The sequence below is a fragment of the Canis lupus genome, chromosome 23, assembly GCF_011100685.1.
Source record: "Canis lupus familiaris isolate Mischka breed German Shepherd chromosome 23, alternate assembly UU_Cfam_GSD_1.0, whole genome shotgun sequence".
In the NCBI taxonomy this organism is placed as follows: domain Eukaryota; kingdom Metazoa; phylum Chordata; class Mammalia; order Carnivora; family Canidae; genus Canis; species Canis lupus.
In genome coordinates, this window is record NC_049244.1 from 6728953 (window position 1) to 6752933 (window position 23981).

Sequence of the window (23981 nt, forward strand, 5' to 3'; positions counted from 1 at the left end):
TACTCAAAGAAGAATAACAGAGACCTCTTTAGCCTGAGGTATTTTTGAGGATGAAATGAATAATATTCATAAAGTATATAGCACAGTGCCTCATCATCGTAAACCCTCAATAACTGGTAGTTATTACCGTTTTTATAATGTGATGTTCACTGGCCTATCTCAAAGAAAATGCTTTACTCCTCATCTCCATTCATGACCCCAAAACATAAGAATTTGGAGTTTTTTTAATCCTAGAGCAGGATAGAAGGGGCTGCTTTTCTAGTCAGATATTCCCTTGGAGATAGGTTCTTTGCTCTTCTGAAGAGAACAGAGAGCTAAAGTAGTCCTGAAAACTATTGAAATGCCAGAGCATTAGGGATGGATATAGCCTCCATTCCAAGGTCAACTCCACTTGTCTGAATATCATGGAGGCCAAATTACCAGTTGCCAGTCACTCCCTTCCCATGGCTTCTGGAAGATGTTGTCTCTCCGCCTGGGAGCTCTTTAGACTTCTCCCCCTCAGGCTGTGCCATTTCCCAGGTACAATCCCCCTCCCACTTGCCTGAGTGTGGTTTTCCACTGCAGTGAAATCTGCCTGTCCTCTTTCTCTTTACCCAAAGGCCCATAAAAAGAAAGAGCTACCAAAAAGTCTCCAATTAGCCCTCCTTTCCCGGGGTTCCATGTGCCATGAGGTCAAGCCTAGCAGCTCATCTGCCCCTCATCCAGCAAGACTCCATAGGCGAAGTGTATATCCTGCCAGAATCTGGCTCACACCCAAGGTCAGCTTGGTTTCCAGTATTCATTTGCCATCTTCTTCCAAGTGATCCTTGGGCCTTCCCAGAGCAGAGTTCAGGGCCTGAGTCCTGGCACCTGAGATTTGTTCAGACAAGTAGGCTCTTGTAATCTTAGTTTTTTCCATCATTGAGTAAGAGTCCCTGTGTTGAACTCACTGGCTGGAGCTGTAAACAGACTCAAACAATCTGGCATCAGTGCAAGCGAAGATGATGGCATTTACCAAGTGAAGACCTGTTCTACCAGAGTTATAACAAGCCCTACAGGTTAGAGCCTGCCTAGGGGGTCACTGCTGGGGGGCTGCCTTGCCTTCAGCTGACTGTCCACAATATACTTTCTGCTGATAAAGACAAGGGTGATGTCTATTCACATTGCAATAAATACAGTTTATCGTGTCCTTCTTAAGGCTGTTATTTGGATATCTAGAATTTATACTGTACCAACTTCTGTCAATCCCACCATTTTATACTAGAAGATTATTCTGAAGTCAGCAGATGAAAGAAACAATTCCAGAGAAATATAGGATGTTATTACAGTACTGAGGAATGACGTCTAGCTGCCTGGTGGTGGTCATAAATTTTTGTGCATATTTTAGACAGTTGCAGGTCATTAAAAGTCAAGTTGTCTGGTCACGAATCAAACGTTTACAGTCTGCTCTGAGGAAAACAGGACTATTCATTCCCAGGAGTGAAATGCCTGTATTACATAGACTGCAAGATTGGAGTGATAAATCATACTTTTCCCTTTTTTCATTTTTCTTCCTTTTTTTTCCAAGAGATTGTATGTTCCCAATTTAAAAAGCTAGGCACTTGATTTACAATGTGTAAAGCCATGCTTTGGGGATTTGGTATAATTCCTTAAATGAACTCGGGCTTTGTGAATTATCCTTTTCTTCTCATACCATAAGGTAGAAAAAAATTCCTTTTAACAGAATATCATTTTTATCCACCTTCATTATCACCCAGGGGAGCATGCAGGTATTGTCCTCAGAGCAGAGGACAAATGAGGTGAGGGCACAGGAATGTCTGCAGTGTAAGCTTGAGGGCAAAGAAGACCCAACTGGCAAAGCCAACAGCTGTAGCTCAGAGCAGCTGAGTAATTGCTTCACCACTCATCCACTATGTATCTCCTCAGGAACAAGGAAAGTTTTTCCACCAACAGCTAACAATCCAGACCTTTCTATTGATCTCCAGATTCACATCCCTACTTGCCTACCCTGGAGTGGATGGCACACAGCAGCGTCACCCTCCCTCCCACAAACATGCTCTTGGGGTGAATAATATCACCTGTCTACCCAGGCTTCAAGCCAGCCACTAGAGGCATCCCTTTACCTTGTGCCCAAAATGTACTTAATATTCAAGTCCTTCTGGTTCTCTTTGCCTGAATCCATCCCCATTTCCATCTCTCCTTGGACTCGTGTAGCAGGCCCTACGTGGTCTCTGTGTTTCCAGTCTTTCTCCCACCCCTCTCTTCCCATCCTTTTTGGGTGGAAAAGTCTCTAATGTGACAGCACAGTGTATTGGGGGACATCCAAACTTGGGAATCAGATAAAATGGGCTCCTATCCTAACCCCTCTACTTTCCAACAATAGAGCATATTACCTAACTTTCTGACCCTCTGTTTTGTCATCTTGAAAATAGGAATAATAAGGCTCTTAGGGGATCACTGTGATTAAATAAAACAACAATATGTGGTCCCTAGTAGGAGCTTGGTAACATCCATTCCAGTCTGTTCTGTTTACTCCAGAAGTGGATACTTCCTTTCCAGAATTAAGAAATGAGAGACAAGGGGTGCGTGGGTGACTCAGTGGGTTAAGTGTCTGCCTTTGGCTCAGGTCATGATCCCAGGGTCCTGGAATAGAGCCCCACATTGGGCTCCCTGCTCAGCAGGAAGTCTGCTTCTCCTGCTCCTGTTCCCCCTGCTTGTGTGCTCACTCGCTCTCGCTGCCAAATAAATAAATAAAATCCTTTTAAAAAGAAAGAAATGAGAGACAGAGGAAGAGAGAAGGAATTTATCAACATGGATTCACTTACTGTTTAAGAATAAAAAATGTGGACATCCTTGAGATGGATTTAACTCCCAGCCAGGCCACCTACTAGCTGTATGACTCCCATGAAACCCAAAAATTTACGTAAGCCATCTGAGTCTCTGCTTTTTCATTTATAAAAGGAGATAATCATTATGCCTGCCTCAGGTCTGCTCACAACACTCACATCTTTGCTTAAAAGTCTACGATGTCCTCTCAAGACAACAGTCTTTACAGACACCTCCAGGACCAGCACAATCTCATCCCTGGAGACCTCTCAGCTTTGTCTTATACCATTCCCTCCCCTCCACACTGGCTTCTTTCCTTCCTCAGTACAAAGTGAGGTGCACAGTATATTTTCATACCTTCTGAATTTGCATCTTTTCACAATATGTTTTATTTCCAAGTCTCTGGACCTCACTAACACTACCCTAAGGATATACAGTTGAAAAAACACAGTCAAAGGCTCTCTCTAGCCTTTGAGCACATCCAATGTGACTTCGTCCGATTTATCCAGCCAAAAGGAGGCTGTGAGACCCTGTCCCGCATCTTCTGAGTACATTTGGCAGTTACTGACTTATAGGTATGACATTTTACCACTGATGTGAAAGATGTGGTGCCAGCGTTCATGGGATCCCCTGACTGTCACTGACAGTTTGAGGTCTGATAATATTACAGAGCACCCCATTCCTCCATCTGAGTGAAATGAGCTTGTATAGTAGATAAACTTCTGAAATTAGAGTCTTAAACAATTTCCACATTAACCTTTATTATCGAATTTTTTAAGAGCTTTGAAAATTACACTTTATGGATGGCCAGCTTAATACATGAATAAACCTTTTTAAAATGCTACTTGAAATACAAATGGAGAACCCCATTATAATCAACACTGGCATTGTTATCATATATGCTGCCTCATGAGTACACGTAGGCTGTGTGCCCAATCACCCTTCTAGCCTAGTGGGTGAGTATAGTGTGTGATACACTTACATATGCACATACACTCCCACACACCTGCAGTCAGATATACACACAAAGTCACATTCATATGCCCACGCACACTCAAATACACATTCATTCTCATGCACTCATACACACACAACACACACATAGTTAGCAAGAGCTTAATAGCACATGCTTAGCTTTTTGCCTTCCACATTTACAATGTAACCAGTCCCATTATCCTTGCTGATTTTGGGTTCAGAAGTCTGCAAAACGGTCTTAGAGCCATTGCTTATTATTCACACCAACACACATTTTAACAATCATTAAGAAGAGGACTTAGTGGTTTGAGGGTGGGTGACTCAGTGGGTTGAGTGCCGGACTCTTGGTTTTGACTCCGGTCATGATTTTAGGGTGTGGGATCAACAGTATAGGGCTTTGCATTCAGTGAGAAATCTGTTGTCCCTCTCCCTCCTGCTCTGTCTACACACACACACACACACACACACACACACACAAATGTGCTTTCTTTCTCAAATAAAATATTTTTTAAAAATAAAAATCAATAAGAATAATTTTTCTGGCTTTGCTATGCTGGTATATCATGTAAATAAGCAGCAGATATAAATAACTCCAAGTAAACACAGAGCCATGAAACATCAGGGCTCTCAAATAAAGGATAGGAGTAAATAAAGGATGAAAGGGTTCAGATGCATATTCTAGTGACCATATAATGCCTATTCCAAAGAATCCATTTTGGCTTTCCACATCTAAGTCATTTTCATTTTTATTAGTTCTCCCCAAACAAATTTATATGATAATGGCCATGTTTCATAAGGAGGAGAGAAAGAGGAAAAAAGAACAAAGCTTAGGAGCCAGGAGAGGGAAAGAGGGAACTGCTTTTCCAATATTATTAAATTCTAAAATACAAATTAATTCTCACTTCAGTGTGTGTCCGGACACCTAAATTTGGGGGCCTTCAAAGAAAAAATGTATTTTCTTTTGTAATCCCAAATAAGGATTTAGACTCTTGAATCACCAGCCTCTTTCTTGGAAGCAGTGAGTCTATCGGGTTTTTCTGTGGTTGAGTCTGAATGAAACCAGGCAACCATTCGTCTCATTAGCTAATATTCACGAGAACCTCTGGAGATGGGATGGCCTGAATTCATCTCTTTCTGATTTTTTTCAAAGCACCACTTGAAATTGAATTAAAACTGAGTTTAACCCTTGTGTGGCTATTCTCAGGATTCAATTCATGTCTTCACTGCTCACCACGTGGTGAATTAGTATTGATTGGCTGCTGGGTGAACAGTTCACAGACCCTCAAAGAGCTCAAGTGGCCCCTAGGCTGGAGGTGAAGGGCCGAAGAGTAGACAAGAAAGCACACCCCGGCATGAGGTCTTGTAGGAAGGGAGGTAGTTCAGGATGCTGCCACAGCATCTCAAGAAGACATCAAAGCAGCCATGGGAGGCCAGGGAAGGCTTTGCAAGGAGGTGGAGTCACAACCAAGCCAAGGCTCCCAGCAAGAGATGACTTGGAGGGCCTGTGCAGCTTGGTTAGTGAGCAGTCATTCTCTTTCCAGTCAGGAAAGGATAAGGAAGGATGGGTTCAATGGCAGAACATGAGAATGACTTTAAGAAGTATGAAATGGGGGGCAAATGCGAATCCCATTACAAAGAGGTAGTGCAAATTCATTGCAGGAGCAGGAACCTATTTTCATAACTACCCACATTCCAATCCTCATTCTGGAAGGACTGTCTTCAACTTTAGTAGAGCTTAGTGAATGGACACCTAAGCTATTTAGTTCACATCCAATGAGAATGAGACAGTCTATGATACTTTACCAAAGGGGGTAAATTGGGAGAACCAGGGCCAAGAAGTGACAGGTAGAAAGTAGAGGCCCAGGCTGGAACCCAAGGAGGCAGATTTTCAATCCACTGGTCTTTTTCCTACCCCAAACTTTTTGTCCTGCATTGACTGTGTGGGTATTCTCTCCAATGAGGTTGGCAATTCTTTCTAATCAGCAGATTGAGACAATCCATTAATATATTCCATGTTGGCCATTCATACTCCTTCTTGGTTTATTAAGATTGCTAAGTCTTTCTAAGACCAGGAAGTTTATTATCTATAGAATGTGTTCATGAAAAGTTATTCTAGTTCACTACTAATTTTTTAAATTAAGGTGAAATCATGAGTCTATACAAATATAAAATAAACACATGTCAAAATTTTTATTTGACTTATTAATTAGTGAGAAAACCAGTATAATGTTTATCTGGTACAAAGGAGGATTCAAACATCACACATACATGGGTGAGCAGGAGTGCTGACATGAATTTACAAATACATGCCGTACTGGTCAATCTTCAGAAGCAACAACTGGTTATATCCCACCAGACACAGTTCACTTGCATTTCTAGGGACAAAAGTCATTTGCATTATCACCAATTTTCTACAGCTTGTAGAAAATATGTAAAATAGCCCAAAAACAGTGAAAGGGAGAGATGGCCAGAAAGATGAACTGGACACCAAGATCGGTAATGTTTGTGCCCATTTGAGAGTCTTTCACAGTTTCCTCAATTTTCCCTGACGTCCCCTTGAATTCTTTTCATAAATCTGTGAAGTCACCCAAGCAGTTAGTATTTGACAGAGGAGAAAACTATGGTTGGGATTTTCAAACCACTTCTCACCTCCTAGAGAATATTATTAAAATAGAGATTCCTGGGCTCCCCCCGCCCACCAGGCCTAGAGGATCAGATTCCACTTGGAGTTCTGAATGGGTAAGTGTTCCCCTGGATTCTGAGTATCTGCCAGACTTGAGAGCAGCTGTGACATCCAAAGGTACGCAGTGGGCCAATGACAGACCCAGGACCATAAGGCAGGCTTCCTGATCCCTGGTCATGTTCGGTATTCCCGTCCACATTGGGCTTTGGCCTGCAACTTGCGTGGCTATGTCCTTCACTCTGTAAGGCTTTATAAATCCTTCATAAAATAAGAAAAGGAGAGCCCTTGAGACAGAATAAGACCCCCTTGGTGTCTCGTTTCCATTCTCTAAGTAAATTACTGCTTGGCAAATGCATCAACTTAATTAAAACTAAATGTAATTCTAATGCACCAATTTGATTTAAAAATAATCTTCACAGTCACCAGGACATCAAAATGCAATTAAGGCTATTTGAGGAAAGTCTCTGATGCATATTATGTTCTGAAGCTGCACTATGTCAGGAAACCCAGACCCTCCTGAATGCCACTAATGTGCTCAGCAGCCATCTTCTCACTCAGATGCCTTTTCCAATTAGGTTCTGGAAAGCGTGATCCGTGACAGTTCAGGAACATTTACCAAGTCTCATCCAAATGGTCCTTTATCTGAATGCTTTTTCTCCACACCAACTCTCCGGACTTGGGGAAATGCAGGCAGTCTCACAGATGCTAGGTTTAAGGCAAAATCAACCTGGGATTCAGGAGCTCCTCATTACCTACCCATGTGCCCAGACTGTAAAAGGCTCTGGACCAGAATTATGGAAATTGAGAAGTGGGTCTTGTGAAAAATTAAGCAGCAGATCTGAAGTTAATGGAGCAATTTGGCTCCTTTTTATGTTCCCGTAACCTGGTTTTTCCAGGACATCTCCTTTGGCTGAATGACGCAGGTTGCTGTAAGATTGATTTGGTTTGTGTATATTTATTTGGTTTTGGTTGGTTGGTCTGTTGGAGCTTTGTTGTTGTTGTTGTTTGGTTGGTTGATTTTTTGTTCCCGATGAATAGAAAAGGGTAAGAAATATTAAAGATATCTGAAAGTACTTGCAGAGTAAAACGGGCAGTTCTGATGCGTTTCACAAGGTTTGGGTGGTTATAAGAGACAGCTTGATTTAGTGGTTTAGTAGTGGATTCAAATCCTGCCTAAAACTGGTAAAGTCTCTCTGAACCTTCTTACTTGAGTGCAGATGGACGTGGCCATACCCATTTCATTCAGTGAACCTGTTGCCCTCTCCAGACTGTTTGGCTCTCCTCCTCTGCTATTCCAACACCTCCGTCACAATCAACCACTGAGTGGTAGAGTAATAACTCCAGCCTCCAGCTCTTGCCACACCTTTCTTGTCACTACCTGGAGTAGAGGGCAAGAGGGATGAGTGGATGTAAAAAGAGGGAAAAACTTTTTCAAAGCTCTGAAACACACTGAAGCCACTTAAAAGGCCAAAGATGATTTCATGAACCAACCATCCTTGCCAAAAACCTAAGGGAACACCCACTTAAAAGGTAAAAATCACTAGATCTTCAAACTTCCAAGTGAAAAAAATTATACTTTCAGGAAGAAATTAGAACTTTGAGCCTTTATTTCATTGAGTAAACCAAAAGAAAAGGCCAGTTGTGGTACTCTGATCAGTCAAAGAGAAACTATGCCTCTACTGTTTATGAATTGCATTGTATTTTATACATGTATAATTCTTGGGTACTGTACAGCAAAATGGTTACCCAAACTTAGGATACTCTGATTGAATCAAGCAAAGGGAAACTTTTTTTTATTTTAATATTTGGGGGCCTGACAAGTTCATCCCCAGGAATTTGGAAATAGAGTAAATTATAGACTGCACATTATGGATCAGGGACATAAAGTCTCCTGAAAGAAAGAGTGTAGCTGCTAGACCAGAGCAGGACTTTGGAGTGTGACAACCCAGAATGAAAAAGAATTGTTCCATGAAGAGAGGGCTGGTCAGCCCAGAAGCAGGAAACAGTTGGAGACAGAGAGTCATGAACTGGCAGTGTCCATCCTAAGACCAACCAGGGAAAGAGGATTTTTAGGCATTAGGCCTCCATCCCTCCAGGAACAATGGAAAGACTCTCCCTAGGTAGAATGAGTGGACAGAATGTTTAGACTCAGCTCTTTGATGGCAGGACAGATTGCACCAACACCAGCATGGGAGAAGACAACTAGGTTGAGAATCGATTGAGCAAAGAATACACAGTTCAGCGTGGAGGGCTGCCACCCAGGGCCACACGGCTTGCAGCTGGGAGTCAGGGGAAAGATTACTCAGGCTATAGGGCAGTTTTTGTATGGCCAGCAGCTGGGGTTAGCTGGTTTTCCAGGCTCCCTGCGGGTTAGCTCATTTGAATAATTTCACAGATTCCAGGGCATAAGGGCTGTCCCTTGTTGTCTGCTACCTGGCCCCAGGAGCAGTTAAGGCTGGGGCTGGTGCATCATGGCCTGGACTGTGAAAGTCCGAAGGGAAATAGTTGGGGTATTGACTTAATCAGTTGCTTAAGGGGAGCTGGCTGACCTCTAACCAGAGTTTGAAATTGGGTCACTTGCCATGAAGGAAATACAAATCAAAACCACAACGAGATCCCACCTCACACCAGTGAGAATGGGGAAAATTAACAAGGCAGGAAACCACAAATGTTGGAGAGGATGCGGAGAAAAGGGAACCCTCGTACACTGTTGGTGGGAATGTGAACTGGTGCAGCCACTCTGGAAAACTGTGTGGAGGTTCCTCAAAGAGTTAAAAATAGTCCTGCCCTACGACCCAGCAATTGCACTACTGGGAATTTACCCCAAAGATACAGATGCAGTCAAACACCAGGACACCTGCACCCCAGTCTTTACAGAAGCAATGTCCACAATAGCCAAACTGTGGAAGGAGCCTCGGTGTCCATCGAAAGATGAATGGATAAAGAAGATGTGGTCTATGTATACAATGAAATATTACTCAGCCATTAGAAACGACAAATACCCACCATTTGCTGCAACGTGGATGGAACTGGAGGGTATTATGCTGAGTGAAATGAGTCAATCGGAGAAAGACAAACATTATATGTTCTCATTCATTTGGGGAATATAAATAATAGTAAAAGGGAATAGGAGGGAAGGGAGAAAAAATGGGTAGAAATATCAGAAAGGGAGACAGAACATAAAGACTCCTAACTCTGGGAAACGAACTAGGGGTGGTAGAAGGGGAGGAGGGCGGGGGGTGGGGGTGAATGGGTGATGGGCACTGAAGGGGGCACTTGATGGGATGAGCACTGGGTGTTATTCTGTATGTTGGCAAATTGAACACCAATAAAAAATAAATTTATTATTTAAAAAAAAGAAATTGGGTCAAGACACCTCTTCAAAAATAAATTTAAAATATCATAAAACACACCGTGTTTTTATCTTGTTAGCCTACTCAGATGCATTGGCCTAGACCCCATGTTGAAAAGGAGTCTCAGTCTGAGTGCAACTGCAGTGGAAAGAGTGCCGAGATTGATGGGTGATGCCAGGCAGGGGCAAGGGGCAGCGCAACACCCCAAGGGCCACAGGTTTGCTGACCCAGATAGCAGAGCATTGCTGTCTTGGATTCAAGTGCTGCCTGGGGCAAGATCCTGCCTGCAGAGAAAAAGAGGCATTAGCTGTCTCCATCAGATGATTAGAGTAATTGGCTAATATCAGGAGTCTACTCTTAGGCTTTATAACTGCCTCCCATCTATTCCCTTCATAGCCCTTATGACAATTTGCAGTTATATATTCATCAGTTATACATATAGACTATATTCTTCTTATTTAAAACTGTATTAAATGTTGTATTATATATTTGCTTATTTGTATCCATCTTTCTCACTAGAACATTAACTCCAGTGAGGATGTTATTCTCCAAAGAATACCCAGAGTTGACATTCTGGAATATTTATTGAATGAATGGATAAACAAACAAACAAACAAAAATAATAAATAGTTGAATGTAATTCTCCTCTCTCACTAAGCAATTTTCTGGTCCTGATGGTGCTCTTTTATAGGATAAGACAATCCTCATCACACTGTCAGGAGAGTGTCTGGTATTGCTCATAATATTATAACTTGTATTCAAGTGAGTGCCTTGTTCTAATATGTGGTTTAGTTACCATGGGTCATGGTAAAAAATGGGTGTCTATTTAGACTGTAAAACCAAAGGTTGGATCCAGACAGCATCCTTTTTCACCATTAGGAAAAGGTACTTCTCCCCATCTGCAGCTTTATTCTCTACTTCCAGTTTCTGCCAAACCATCAGCAAAGTCATTGTACTTGATATTAACACATGGTTTCTTAGGTTATTAGGTTAAGTAAAATCTGCTGGAACTAGAAAGATTTTTCTACATCAGCTTTCATCCTTGCTGCTTAATTAAATCCCTCATCTGGGAAAAGAGTGATTTTCAGCCATCTCGCTTTCTGTGGCATCAGCATGGAACTGTGACTGTTGAAATACCAAAATGCCACTCATGTTTAATGCTTCAGGTGCAACAAGCCTGTTCTATTTAGAATCCCCTATGAAGATAGATATTAACTGAGAATTGAAAATGACAGCAGAGGAGATTGAATCAGAGTAGCAAAATGAGCCCACGGATCTACTTCTTCTCTTGCTCCAATCCCTTAAAATGTCAGGAAATATATTTCTCTAAGAATACATCCATAAAAGTACTAGAAAACAAGAAATAATGCTGAGACCCCAGATTTTGAGAATTTCCAGGCAAACTGTAGCAAACAGTATTGAGAATAGTGAAGATGCCTAAAGAACAAAGAATGCTCAGGCAAGAGTAACTTTTAGGTGTAGGGACACATTCATGGAGACACTGAACTCATAGCAAATTCATTGAAGAACATGAGGGTGTCTCCAGTGGCTTGATTGCACGAATGACCCAATTCTTCACCCTTTCTTGTGCTCCTGCCCTTTGCCATGAGACTTTCCAGTTTCTGTCACCACAGGAGTGGAGTCTCTATCCTGTCCCTTGAGTCTGGGCTGGCCTCATGACACGCTTTGCCCCATAAAATGAGGCAGAAGTGACAATGTGTCAATTCCAAGCCTTGCTGCTCTTGAAATTCTGGCATTGGCATGAATGTGCAAATTAGCTTTCTGGGGTACAAGAAACAGATAATAGGGCAAAGTCTCTCCAGACATCCCAGCCAACAGCCAGCCAACAACCAGGCATGTGAGCAGCTCATTGAGGTTTTGTGGCTATATGTTTTGGTGAATTATGATGGCAGTGTATAACTGATACAGACTCCCACATTACTGTTTATAATGAGCAACAGGCAGCAATGGTGTTTGTTTGACTCCAGAATCAAAGGAACACCTGTACTCAGAATAGAGGGAACTCATGCCTAAGGAGGCTTTCTCTGTGAGCACAGAAGTTTGAGAAAGAAAAAGAGCTGTGTTTAGATAACTCTAGACCCCAGATCATCTAGAGAACAGGGGAAGGGAATGAAAAGGTAATGGTACTTAACAGGATAATAAACTGACCTCTCCCCCACCAGGGTTAGGAGAGCCATCCTGTTTTAGCCATTGAAGTAGTGGTAGGACACCCAAGACAGCTTGCCTGCTACACTTCCAACCACCCAAAAATGAGATGCCCCAATCAATGCACCCTGCTCTCTTAAACAGAGCCTGAAATTAGCCCTGGCACTTGGGAGAAAGACCCAGTGCAGATGCAGATGTGTGTAATAGCAGAGAAGTCCACCCAGCGGTCCACACCTATCCACCTCTGTTTTTAGTCATTAATGTAAAGAAACAACCAAGAAAAAGAAAAGAAAAAGAAACAACCAAGAAACAAAGATGTTGAAGAAAATCCTCTGACATGAAGGAGAAGTGATAGTATAAAGCAGAAGCCAACCAATTCTAGAGGAAACAAAGAATTCAATAAAGGAAAGAAATATTGTTTTAAAAATATAATAATATCCTCAGAAAGATCCATTATAATATCATAACAGAAAGCTGCAAAAGTGAATAGGAAACTATCAGAGATAATAAAAACCCTTCTCTATATGTAAAAATAAAGCTAATATTGGGGCACCTGTGTGGCTCAGTTCATTAAGCACCTGACTTTTGATTTTGACTCAGGTCATGATCTCACATTTGTGGGGTCAAGCCCCGCATTGCACTCTGTGCTCAGCACGGAGTCTACTTGAGATTTTCTCTCTTCTACATTTGCCTGTTCTCCTGCTCTCTCTCTCTCTCTCTCCCTTTACCTCTCTCTCAAAATAAATAACTAAAATCTTTTTTAAAAATAATGCTAATATTATTTTTTAAAATACAGCATGGAAATAATACTTGTTTTGGATGTGCAACAAAACTATTTTCAGGGGTAGGGAGAACTGGGAAGAAGTCATGTTTATTTTACTTCTATTTATTTTAGGATTATTATGAAATAGTTTAAATGAAAAACTATTACTTGTGACTCTGAAGTGTCATCTTTTTCTTTTTTTCCCCCTCTCCTTCCCTGCTCAATTTGTTCACTCTTCATTACAGGCCAGGAGACATGATTACACTTCTAGAAGACACCAATGAAGACTGGTGGAAAGTAAGTATTTTTCTTTCTTTTAAAAAAAATCATTTGGTAACTGAAATTACAACAAATGCTATAATTGTGGATGCATGCCTTCTTTTTCCTTTCAGGGGAAAATTCAAGACAGGATTGGCTTTTTTCCAGCCAACTTTGTTCAGAGAGTACAACAAAATGAGAAGATTTTTAGATGTGTTAGGACCTTCCTTGGGTGTAAAGAACAGGGGCAGATGACACTGAAAGAGAATCAGGTGAGTAAAGCATGCAAGCACATACCAGGTATGACCAAAACAGAGAAAGTCACTAACAAATAGAACAATACAAATAAATCAAAATGAATGGAGTCATATTCAAAGTATTCACTTTGAGAAAAGATAATATTCAATCTGGTGGTATTATATGGTGTGGTAGGATCTACACCTGCAAAACCACAATGTCAGGAAGCTCACTTTGTAGTATCTGTTCATAAAAGGAAATGTACATAACATTATAGCAGCAGAGTAAGGACATCTGTCTGGTCCTGATGCTTTTCTCTGAGGACCACTGGTCTCTGATGTGGACACAATTTGAGCTCTGTACTGGTCTTCACCAATGCATGGTTTATTTTTCATAGTTTCTTAGGAATAGTTTGTTTACTTTGCTGAGGGTTCTACAGTTCATTGCATTTGCCTCCAGTCACAAAGACTCTTCTAAGTGAGGCCTCTTTGTCCAGACTCCAAGCTTCTGCCTTTTCACTGGAACTCAAGACACCTTCACATTACTGCATAAAATATAGTCAGGACATAGGTAACCAGACTATCTCACACCAGTGCCGGGTTGTCTCCCTACACTAGAGGAGTCTGGCACCATCTTGCTCTAGTGCCATGTTGAATGTAAAGTTCAACATGCAACAACAAATAAATGATGCTGTCGATTTCCTGAGAAGTGACATATGAACCCTTTGCATGTATATGTCTTCAAGCTCCTTGCTTCTTCCATCTCACCCCTAGAATGTTGATATAGACAAAGAGACAAGACACACACAGTTCAGCTCTTTGTCCTAATTCTGCCTCTCTTTGCTTTCTTCCAGCAGAGAGAGGGCTTCCCACTGCCACTTCCTCTCTGACTCCAACTCCCTTCATGTCATATCCTGTATCCTCACTATAAAGTAAAATAATACATAAGACCTCCACATTTGCTCTTGGTGTATTTGGCGATGATCTGAGAAATCAGACATTAGAAATTTCTTCAGTCTTCTAATAAAGTCTCACAATTAACTCAAATTTCCAATTTTGAAAGCCAAAGCCTTGCCTTTCTTTCTGTCTCCACTTTTGGTATGATAATTCTAATATTTCCTAAGACAATTAATGCCTCTGGTCAGAACTGATGAGGCTCACCCTACAAAGAGGTACAAAATGAAAAACATAGTAATAATTTTAATACTATCCCAGGGTACCTGGGTGGTTCAATTCATTAAGTGTTTGCCTTTGGCTCAGGTCATGATCCTGGGGTCCTGGAATCGAGTCCTTCATCGGGCTCCCTGCTCAGAGGGGAATCCGCGTCTCCCTCTGCGCCTCCCTCTGCTTGTGTGTTCTCTCTCTCTCTCTTTCTCAAATAAGTAAAATCATTAAGAAATAATAAGAATAATTTTGATACTATCCCCGTTCAATAGCATTGCCCAAAACATCTTGAATGTCATTTTTATAATTGCCTACAAAGATAGTTTCTAAGTCCCATAAGATTTTATATTACTTTATATTTATATTACTTCATATCTGATTTATAATTTTTAAAAATTGGTGTATCTAACTTGATCAACAATTTTGTATGCCACATATAGTGCCAAATATTTGATCATCTTCAAACTAACAAGTACACCCTCAAAGAATAATAATATACTCTTCTTTTATGGCTATTTAAAAGAAAAATCTTTACATCTAGCCCCTGGTTCACAGAGAAGGAAAGAAGAAATTAATACAGTCCTAGACACTGCCACAGTAATTATTACAAGTATCATTATTATTACTTATTATTTATATCATAAGTATGTATGTGTGTATTTATGTCATAAACATATATATATGTTTATAAAGTATATGTAACTATATTTTACTTGAGATCCCACACATGTCCTGTGAATTTTATTGATTCATTATTCACTATTTATATTTCATAAATAATGAAACAAAGGTTCATAGAGGTTATATGCCTTGCTCAAGGGTGCAAAAACCTGGTAAGTATCCAGGCTGGAACTTAAACATAGGTCTGAAAACTCCAAGCCAGTGCTTTCCACTGAGCCATGTGCCCTGGACAATGTGGAACAAACTTAGAGCAGTACAGTACCATCTGCATAGTTTGGCTCCCAGGGAAGGTAGATGTTATAAACAAGTGTTCTAGGACCGGAGAGCCCCTTGGAAACAAATTCTTGCTCCTCTAAGTACCCTCCTGGGTCATCCTTGATTCCAGGCAATGGAATGAATCATCCTTGTCAGACTGAGACCCCATCTCTCGTGCCTCACATGCCCCACACAGCAAACGGGCACTTTTCCCAGCTGGGTTCCATGCCAATGCTTCTAGCTTCTCCAAGTTTACCCACCTATATATTTCCTGTTCCAAAAACTTGGAAAGTCTTTTAAATGAAATAAATTCAAGGAGGATATCCATCTTTATTGGCAAAGTTTTATTAAATAATTTTGCAAGCATGTTTGATTTTTTTCTTGGAATAATCTTGTGCTTCCCCACTTGAAATTAAACATTGTTTTTGTATTATTAATATACAAGTCAGTGAAATCAGAAGACAAATTAAAATTTGCTCAACCTGATCAATTTCCAGAAGCAGAACATAAACTCAGTGATTCCTACTAATTCCTTGGCTCTAGTCTCCAAAATTGTCTTTTCTGTGAATAAGTTCACACCTGCCTTCTCCACATTCATGGTTGAACTGACAATCTTCCAAGATGGGGGTGGGTGGGGGTGTTCAAGACACAACACAGCATTTCAGCCTAAACCAGGAACCAAAATGGATCTGCCCATAATCTTTTCAAAAAGTTCCATAACCCCTGATATTTGTCCAGCCTGGTGTTTCTGGTCGTGTGGTTTAGACCACCTGAATCAGAATCACCTGGGAGCTTGTTGAAAATGCAGATTCCTGGACTCCAACCTAGATCTGCAGAACTTCTCAGAGTAAAGGCAGGAAATCTGTCTTTTTACAAACCCCCCAGGATCAAAGCTGAAGTTTGAGAATGACCTTCACTTCCATTATCTCACTTTTAAATCCTATAGTAGTCCTGTGACAGCTGAAGGTATTTCTATTTCCATTTACATACAGGTCCACGAAAGGTATGGAGGTCTCTAGACCTACACAAATTCTCTGTTTTCAATCTTTGGCATCAACAAAGCAACCAATTTTGAAAAAAATGTCAGCTACTTGACAGAAGATTTTAAAGATCTGTTATTGAGAAATTTTTTTTAAATTTGGCTCCACTTTAGTGTCCTAAATAATTTTAGGTATAAAATTTCAAAACATGCTGGTCAAAATGAGGAGAGTATAATGTAGTAACAAGAATGCAGATTTTCATGTCCTACAGAAATGGATCCATATCCTCTGTGATTTTTGGCAAAGTCGCCTCTGAATGTCAACATCCTTATCTGTGAAATCAGTGTAGTAGCTCCTCCCTCTTTACATGGGGTGAGGGCTAAACATGATCTGTGAAAACACCAGGACAGTGCCTGGCCACTACCAGTACTTAGCAAGGTCCCCATGCCACCAGCATCATTCAGAGTGAGTTCCAGATCGTCAGCAATGGCCAGTGAGGCCTTAAATTACCTAGTAAGCATCAGAAAATAACCAGTATGACATTTGCAACTCTAAAAATATAGAGACAAATGCTCTTTAGCAGGAAAATAGGAGAAATTTGATTCTGAAAATAAATGCAGTATATCTCTTTGATCAAATCACATTTCTGCCTCTGGGGCTAATTTGTCTAATAATTATTATATTATTTTTTTCACAGAGCTCTTGTTTCCAAATAGAATCAAGTTATCCTTTTGTTGTGAACACAGCTAGAGTTTGCATTAATGCCAAAGCATGTTTTCTTAATTTTTGAAATTTAAAAAATATCCTTATTAAGTCAACTTTAAATACCACAAAAGTATTTCTTTAAATTCATCCATAGTTCTGCTATCCCAGGAGAACTATTTTTATTGATTCTTTGTGTTATGTCAAAGCTTTAAGGAAAAATAGACAAATTATTTTTAGATTACAAAACTAAAATGCATTTATTGTGGAGAAAATCTGAAAAATACAACCAAGTATAAAGAAGAAAATAAAGATAGCAGGTAATTGAAGCATCGAGATATTATCAACATAAACAATTTGGCATATGTTCTACCAAACTTTTCTTCTAATTAATATTTTGGTATCATATTCTATTTAGTGTTCTAAGTTTGTGGGGTTTTTTTTTTTAACTTAGTCACTAAATGTCTCTCAAAACAGTTTCTAACAGTTCTGTAACATTTTATTGCATACACCAGGGTTTGGCAAACTGTGGCCTATTGACCTATAGTCAAATCTGGCCCTGTTTTTAAAACAGAGTTTATTGGAACAGAGCTATATTCATTCATATGTCTATCATCTGAAACTGCTTTCGCACTAGAACAGCTGAGTTGAGTGGTTGCAACAAAGACCATATGGCCTTCAAAGCCTAAAATATTTACTATTTGGTCCTTTTCAGAAAAAGTTTGTCAACCTCTAATCTAGATATATAAAAATGTACTTCAATCTTCTTCTGCTGTTGGATATTTCATTTTAATTTTTCCAACTATTATTGATAATTGCAATGAACATTTTTTTTTGCAATGAACATATTTAAACCAAAATCTTTCTTCATGACTCTGGATATACTTCCTTAGGATATACTTTAGAATTTATAGACAAACAGATAAAGATTTTCATAGTTCTTGATACATATGACCAAACTGCTTCCAAAAAGATTGTGCCAATTTCTACCCATATAAGCTATTTGTGAGAATACTCAGGTGACCCCCACATCCTTTCCAGAATTGAATATTACTATCATTGACATCTGTCATTTTAATAGCGTGATAACAATTCATATTAAACTGAATTTCCTGAATGGTTAAGGAGGCTGAAGTTTTATCAGGCATTGGTATGTCCTTTATGTTTATGTACTTTGCCTATTTTCTTTCACTGTTGAAAAAGTTCTCTATCTTTTAAAAATATTTACATCTGATCTACCATATGTGGCCAAAATTTCCTGTTTATCATTTGCCTTTTGATCTTAATGCTTCTTCCTTTGGGAACTTAATTCTTTGGTTGGGTCATCTCTATTTTGCCATATTTCCTCTATAGTTTTAACTTCTTTTACTTAAGATTTTATTTATTTATTCATGAGAGAGACAGAAAGAAGCAGAGACATAGACAGAGGGAGAGGCAGGCTCCCTACTGGGGGGTCTGATGTGGGACTCAATCCCAGGACCTGGAGATCACAGCCTGAGCCAAAGGCAGATGCTCAACCACAGAGCAACCCAGGCATCCCTAGTTTTAACTTCTTGATTGCTTTCCACTTCATCACTCTCTACTTCCTCCTGAGAGAACATTTTCAAATAGTGCCCCACTTCCTTTAATATTCTGAAGTTCCAATCCAGTCTTTAACTGCTTCTATCAGAGACTGAACTTAATGTGTATTGCCTGTAGTGTTTTCTTCTCAACCATCCCACTTCTCCCCACAGTACATTTTCTTTGTCTTTCATTACATCCTCTCCATCTAGAGATTCTCTCCTTAAAACATCAAGGTTGAGTCTTCCTTCAGCCTATAGCATCCAATTTCATCCAATGAAAGTAGAACTTTCAGACATAGGCACATATTTCCTACAATATTTTTTTTAATTTATTTTTTATTGGTGTTCAATTTACTAACATACAGAATAACCCCCAGTGCCCGTCACCCATTCACTCCCACCCCCCGCCCTCCTCCCCTTCTACCACCCCTAGTTTGTTTCCCAGAGTTAGCAGTAATGTTTGATAGTAATAGTTTTGATCCTTACCTTGTTGTAAGCAGAACAATAGCCTGATGTCTTAATTGCCAAAGCTGAATATTTTACCTCACATGGCAAGAAGGACTCTGCAGATGTGATGAAGTTACAGATTTTGAGATGGGAATTTATTCTTGATTATCCACACGAACCTAGTGTCACCACAGGCCCTTAGAACAGGAAAACAGGAAGACCAGAGTCAAAGAAGGAGATCTGAGGATAGAAGCTGAGGTCAGAGAGAAAGAGAGATTTTAAGATGCTACACTGCAGGCTTGCAGATAGAGGAAGGATCCAGAGCCAGGAATGCCTCTTGGAAACTGAAGTCAAGGAAACAGATTCTCTTAGAGCCTTGAGAAGAAATGCATCCCAGTTTTCACCTTCATTTGAGGACTTCTGATCTCCCAAACTGCAAGATAACACCTTTGTGCTGTTTTAAGCCACCAAATTGGTGGTAATTTGTTACAGCAGCCATAGGAAACTAATCCAGCTTTTGGAGTGGTAGCTAGCACATAGAGGACACTCAGTAAAAACTTGGTGAATGAATGAATAAATGGGAACAGACAGTGGGGAATTAAGGGACCTCAGACACTGCAGGTATCTCTCTTGTGGCCTGGCCAGTAAAACATTTGCTGGGATAATCATCTGCCCTCTTTGTCTGGGACTGAGGAATTTCCTGAGATGTGAGACATTCAGGGCAAAGACTGAGAAAATCCTGGGCAAACCAAGACAAGTTGGTCACCCTATTCATGACCCTCCAAAGCAGAATTCCTCTGGTTCCCCCTCACCTCTCACCTCTCTCTACTCATAATCTTCTGCTCTCATCTCTTGATTCCACCTCAAAATGAAAGGAAATGTTTCCAACCCAGTTATTACTTCCTAAAATAGCATGTTTTCAAGCCTGGCTGAGCTATGCATTTGTACCATCAGAATTTTAAATCCTAGACCCTTCATTTCTGAGAAGTGTACAAGCTGCTGAAGCCTATTTTCAACCATTTGTATTCATCGTTTTCAACTTTATTTAGCTTCCTCATCTGTTTACCCATTATCTGCTCTCAAAACTGTCCAAGCAGTGTATAGTGGGTACAGAACTCCTCATCCTTTGAAAGGTCTCCCCAAATCAGATCACTACAAGGATGCTAAGTAGGAGGTGCAGAATAAGTCAGTACACTCAACAAACCATGAACATTTGTACATCTTGGCCTCCTATTTTTGAAACACATTCAAACAATTCTTCCATTGCTTCTACCAAGTACTGTTTCTTTTCTACACTGAAATCTTGAGAGAGAAAAGGGGGAAATAAAGATTTGGAGCATATGTGGACACACACCTAAACTGTCACTGGGTTTTTGCTTGAGAGACACTGAAATTTACTGTTAATGCAAATGAGGAAAACTCTGAAAATGACTCAAAAAACTAATGAAGACCCAAACTGCAATCACTTTTTTGTTTGTTTTATGGCTTGGGATAATACTGTTGGGATCTGAGCTCTGGCCAGAATTTACATTTTGATTTCTTGCCCACTGTTCTCTGTATTTGACATTAGTTTGATACAACATCTTTGTGTATATGTCAGTAAATTGTATTCAGATTCATTATTTAAATATTTTAATTGGACATTTTTAAAATAAGCATCTAAAATAAGCACGAGGGGGGCCGGGGCAAGATGGTGGAGGAGTACGGTACCCAAGTCACCTGTCCCACCAACTTACCTAAATAACTTTCAAGTCATCCTGAAAACCTATGAATTCAACCTGAGACTTAAATAGAGAACATCTAGAATGCTACGGAGAGAAGAGTTTGCACTTCTAACAAGTACAACTCGTTTTTAGCCACTCTGAACTGAGCAAAATGACTAGAAAGAACTCACCACAAAAGAAAGAATCAGAAACAGTCCTCTCTCCCACAGAGTTACAGAATTTGGATTACAATTCGATGTCAGAAAGCCAATTCAGAAGCACAATTATAAAGTACCTGGTGGCTCTGGAAAAAAAGCACAAAGGAATCAAGAGACTTCATGACTGCAGAATTTAGATCTAATCAGGACAAAATTAAAAATCAATTAAATGAGATGCAATCAAAACTGGAGGTCCTAACAATGAAGGTTAATGAGGTAGAAGAAAGAGTGAGTGACATAGAAGGCAAGTTCATGGCAAGGAAGGAAGCTGAGGAAAAAAGAAAAAAAAAAAAAGACCATGAGGAAAGGTTAAGGGAAATAAATGACAGCATCAGAAGGAAAAATCTATGTTTAATTGGGGTTCCAGAGGACGGAGAGAGGGACAGAGGACCAGGAAGCATATTTGAACAACTAGTAGCTGAGAATTTGGGGAGGAAAACAGGCATTCAGATCCAGAAGATAGAGAAGTCCCCCCCTAAAATCAATAAAAACCGTTCAACACCCTGACATTTCATAGTGAAACTTGCAAATTCCAAAGATAAAGTGAAAACCCTTAAAGCAGCAAGAGACAAGAGATCCCTAACTTATATGGGGAGAAATATTAGATTAGCAGCAGACCTCTCCACAGAGACCTGGCAGGCCAGAAAGGGCTTGCAGGATATATTCAGGGTCCTAAATAAGAAGAACATGAACCAAGAATACCCTATCCAGCAAGGCTCTCATTCAGAATAGAAAGAGAGATAAAGAACTTCCAAGATAGGCAGAAACTGAAAGAATGTGTGACCGCCAAACCAGCTCTGCAAGAAATATTAAGGGGGATACTGCAAAAGAAAGAGGATGCCCAAAGAAATAATCCACAAAAACGGGGACTGAATAGGTATTACGATGACACTAAATTCCTTTCAATAGTAACTCTGAACGTAAATGGGCTTAATGATCCCATCAAAAGACACAGGGTTTCATACTGGATAAAAAAGCAAGACCCATCTATTTGTGTCTACAAGAGACTCATTTTAGACCTAAGGACACCTATAGCCTGAAAATGAAAGGTTGGAGAACTATCTACCATTCAGATCATCCTCAAAAGAAAGCAGGGGTAGCAAACCTCATATCAGATAAATTAAAGTTTATCCCAAAGACTGTAGTAAGAGATGAAGAGGGACATTATATCATACTTAAAGGATCTAGCCAACAAAAGGACCTAACAGTCATGAATATTTATGCCCCTCATGTGGGAGCTGCCAAGTATATCAATCAATTAATAACCAAAGCTAAGGCATACTTAGATAATAATACACTAATACTGGGAGACTTCAACACGGCGCTTTCTGTTAATGACACATAATCTAAGCACAACATCTCCAAAGAAACAAGAGCTTTAAATGATACACTGGACCAGATGGATTTCACAGATATTTACAGAACTTTACATCCAAATGCAACTGAATACACATTCTTCTCAATTGCACATGGAACTTTCTCCAGAATAGACCACATACTGAGTCACAAATCAGGTCTCAACTGATACCAAAAGATTGGGATTCTCCCCTGCATATTTTCAGACCATAATGCTTTGAAACTTGAACTCAATCACAAGAAGAAAGTTGGATGAAACTCAAACACGTGGAGGTTAAAGAGCATCCTGCTACAAGATGGAAGGGTCAACCAGAAAATTAGAGAAGCATTAAAAAAGATTCATGGAAACTAATGAGAATGAAGATACAACCACTCAAAATCCTTGGGATACAGCAAAAGCAGTCCTGAGAAGGAAATACATCACAATATAAGCATCCCTCAAAAACTGGAAAGAACTCAAATACAAAAGCTAACCTTGCACCTAAAGGAACTGGAGAAAGAACAGCAAATTAAAACCTACACCCAGCAGAAGACGAGAGTTAATAAAGATTCGAGCAGGACTCAATGAAATGAAGACCAGAACTGTGGAACAGATAAAAAAAACCAGGAGTTAGTTCTTTGAAAGAATTAATAATAGATAGATAAACCATTAACAGCCTTATTAAAAAGAAAAAAGACTCAAATTAATAAAATCACGAATGAAAAAGTAGAGATCACAACCAATACCAAGGAAATACAAATGATTTTAAAAGCATATTATGAGCAGCTATACACCAATAAATTAGGGAAACTAGAAGAAATGGACACGTTTCTGGAAAACCACAAACTACCAAAGCGGGAACAGGAAGAAATAGAAAACCTGAACAGGCCAATAACCAGGGAGGAAATTGAAGCAGTCATGAAAAACCTCCCAAGACACAGAAGTCCAGGGCCACATGGCTTCCCTGGGGAATTCTATCAAATGTTTAAAGAAGAAACCATACCTATTCTACTAAAGCTCTTCCAAAAGATAGGGATGGAATACTTCCAAACTCGTTCTATGATGTCAGCATCACCTTAATTCCAAAACCAGACAAACACCCCACCAAAAAGGAGAATTATAGACCAATATCCCTGATGACCACAGATGCAAAAATTCTCAACAAGATACTAGCCGATAAGATCCAACAGTACATTAAGAAGATGATTCACCATGACCAAGTAGGATTTATCCCCGGGACACAAGGCTGGTTCAACACTCGTAAAACAATCAATGTGATTCATCATATCAGCAAGAGAAAAACCAAGAACCATATGATCCTCTCAATAGATACAGAGAAAGTATTTGACAAAATACAGCATCCATTCCTGATCAAAACTCTTCAGAGTGTAGGGATAGAGGGAGCATTCCTCAGCGTCTTAAAAGCCATCTACGAAAGCCCACAGGAAATATCATTCTCAATGGGGAAACACTGGGAGCCTTTCCCCTAAAATCAGGAACGTGACAGGGATGTCCACTCTCACCACTACTAGTCAACATAGCACTAGAAGTCCTAGCCTCAGCAATCAGGCAACAAAAAGAAACAAAAGGAATTCAAATTGGCAAAGAAGTCAAACTCTTAAAAAAAAAAAAAAGAAGTCAAACTCTTCCTCTTTGCAGATGACATGATACTGTATATAGAAACCCCAAAAGAC

The 23981-nt window shown here is 39.9% G+C and overlaps 1 protein-coding gene across 3 annotated transcripts in view; it reads left to right on the top strand.

The window, feature by feature from the left end:
- Positions 1–23981, top strand: part of STAC (SH3 and cysteine rich domain) — a 151473-nt gene that overhangs the window by 119040 nt on the left and 8452 nt on the right. For all 3 annotated transcript variants that reach the window (XM_038570366.1, XM_038570367.1, XM_038570368.1), the window contains 2 exons: positions 12991–13042; positions 13138–13275. In XM_038570366.1, coding sequence (XP_038426294.1) covers positions 12991–13042; positions 13138–13275 — 190 coding nt within the window. The remainder of the gene's footprint in view (positions 1–12990; positions 13043–13137; positions 13276–23981) is intronic.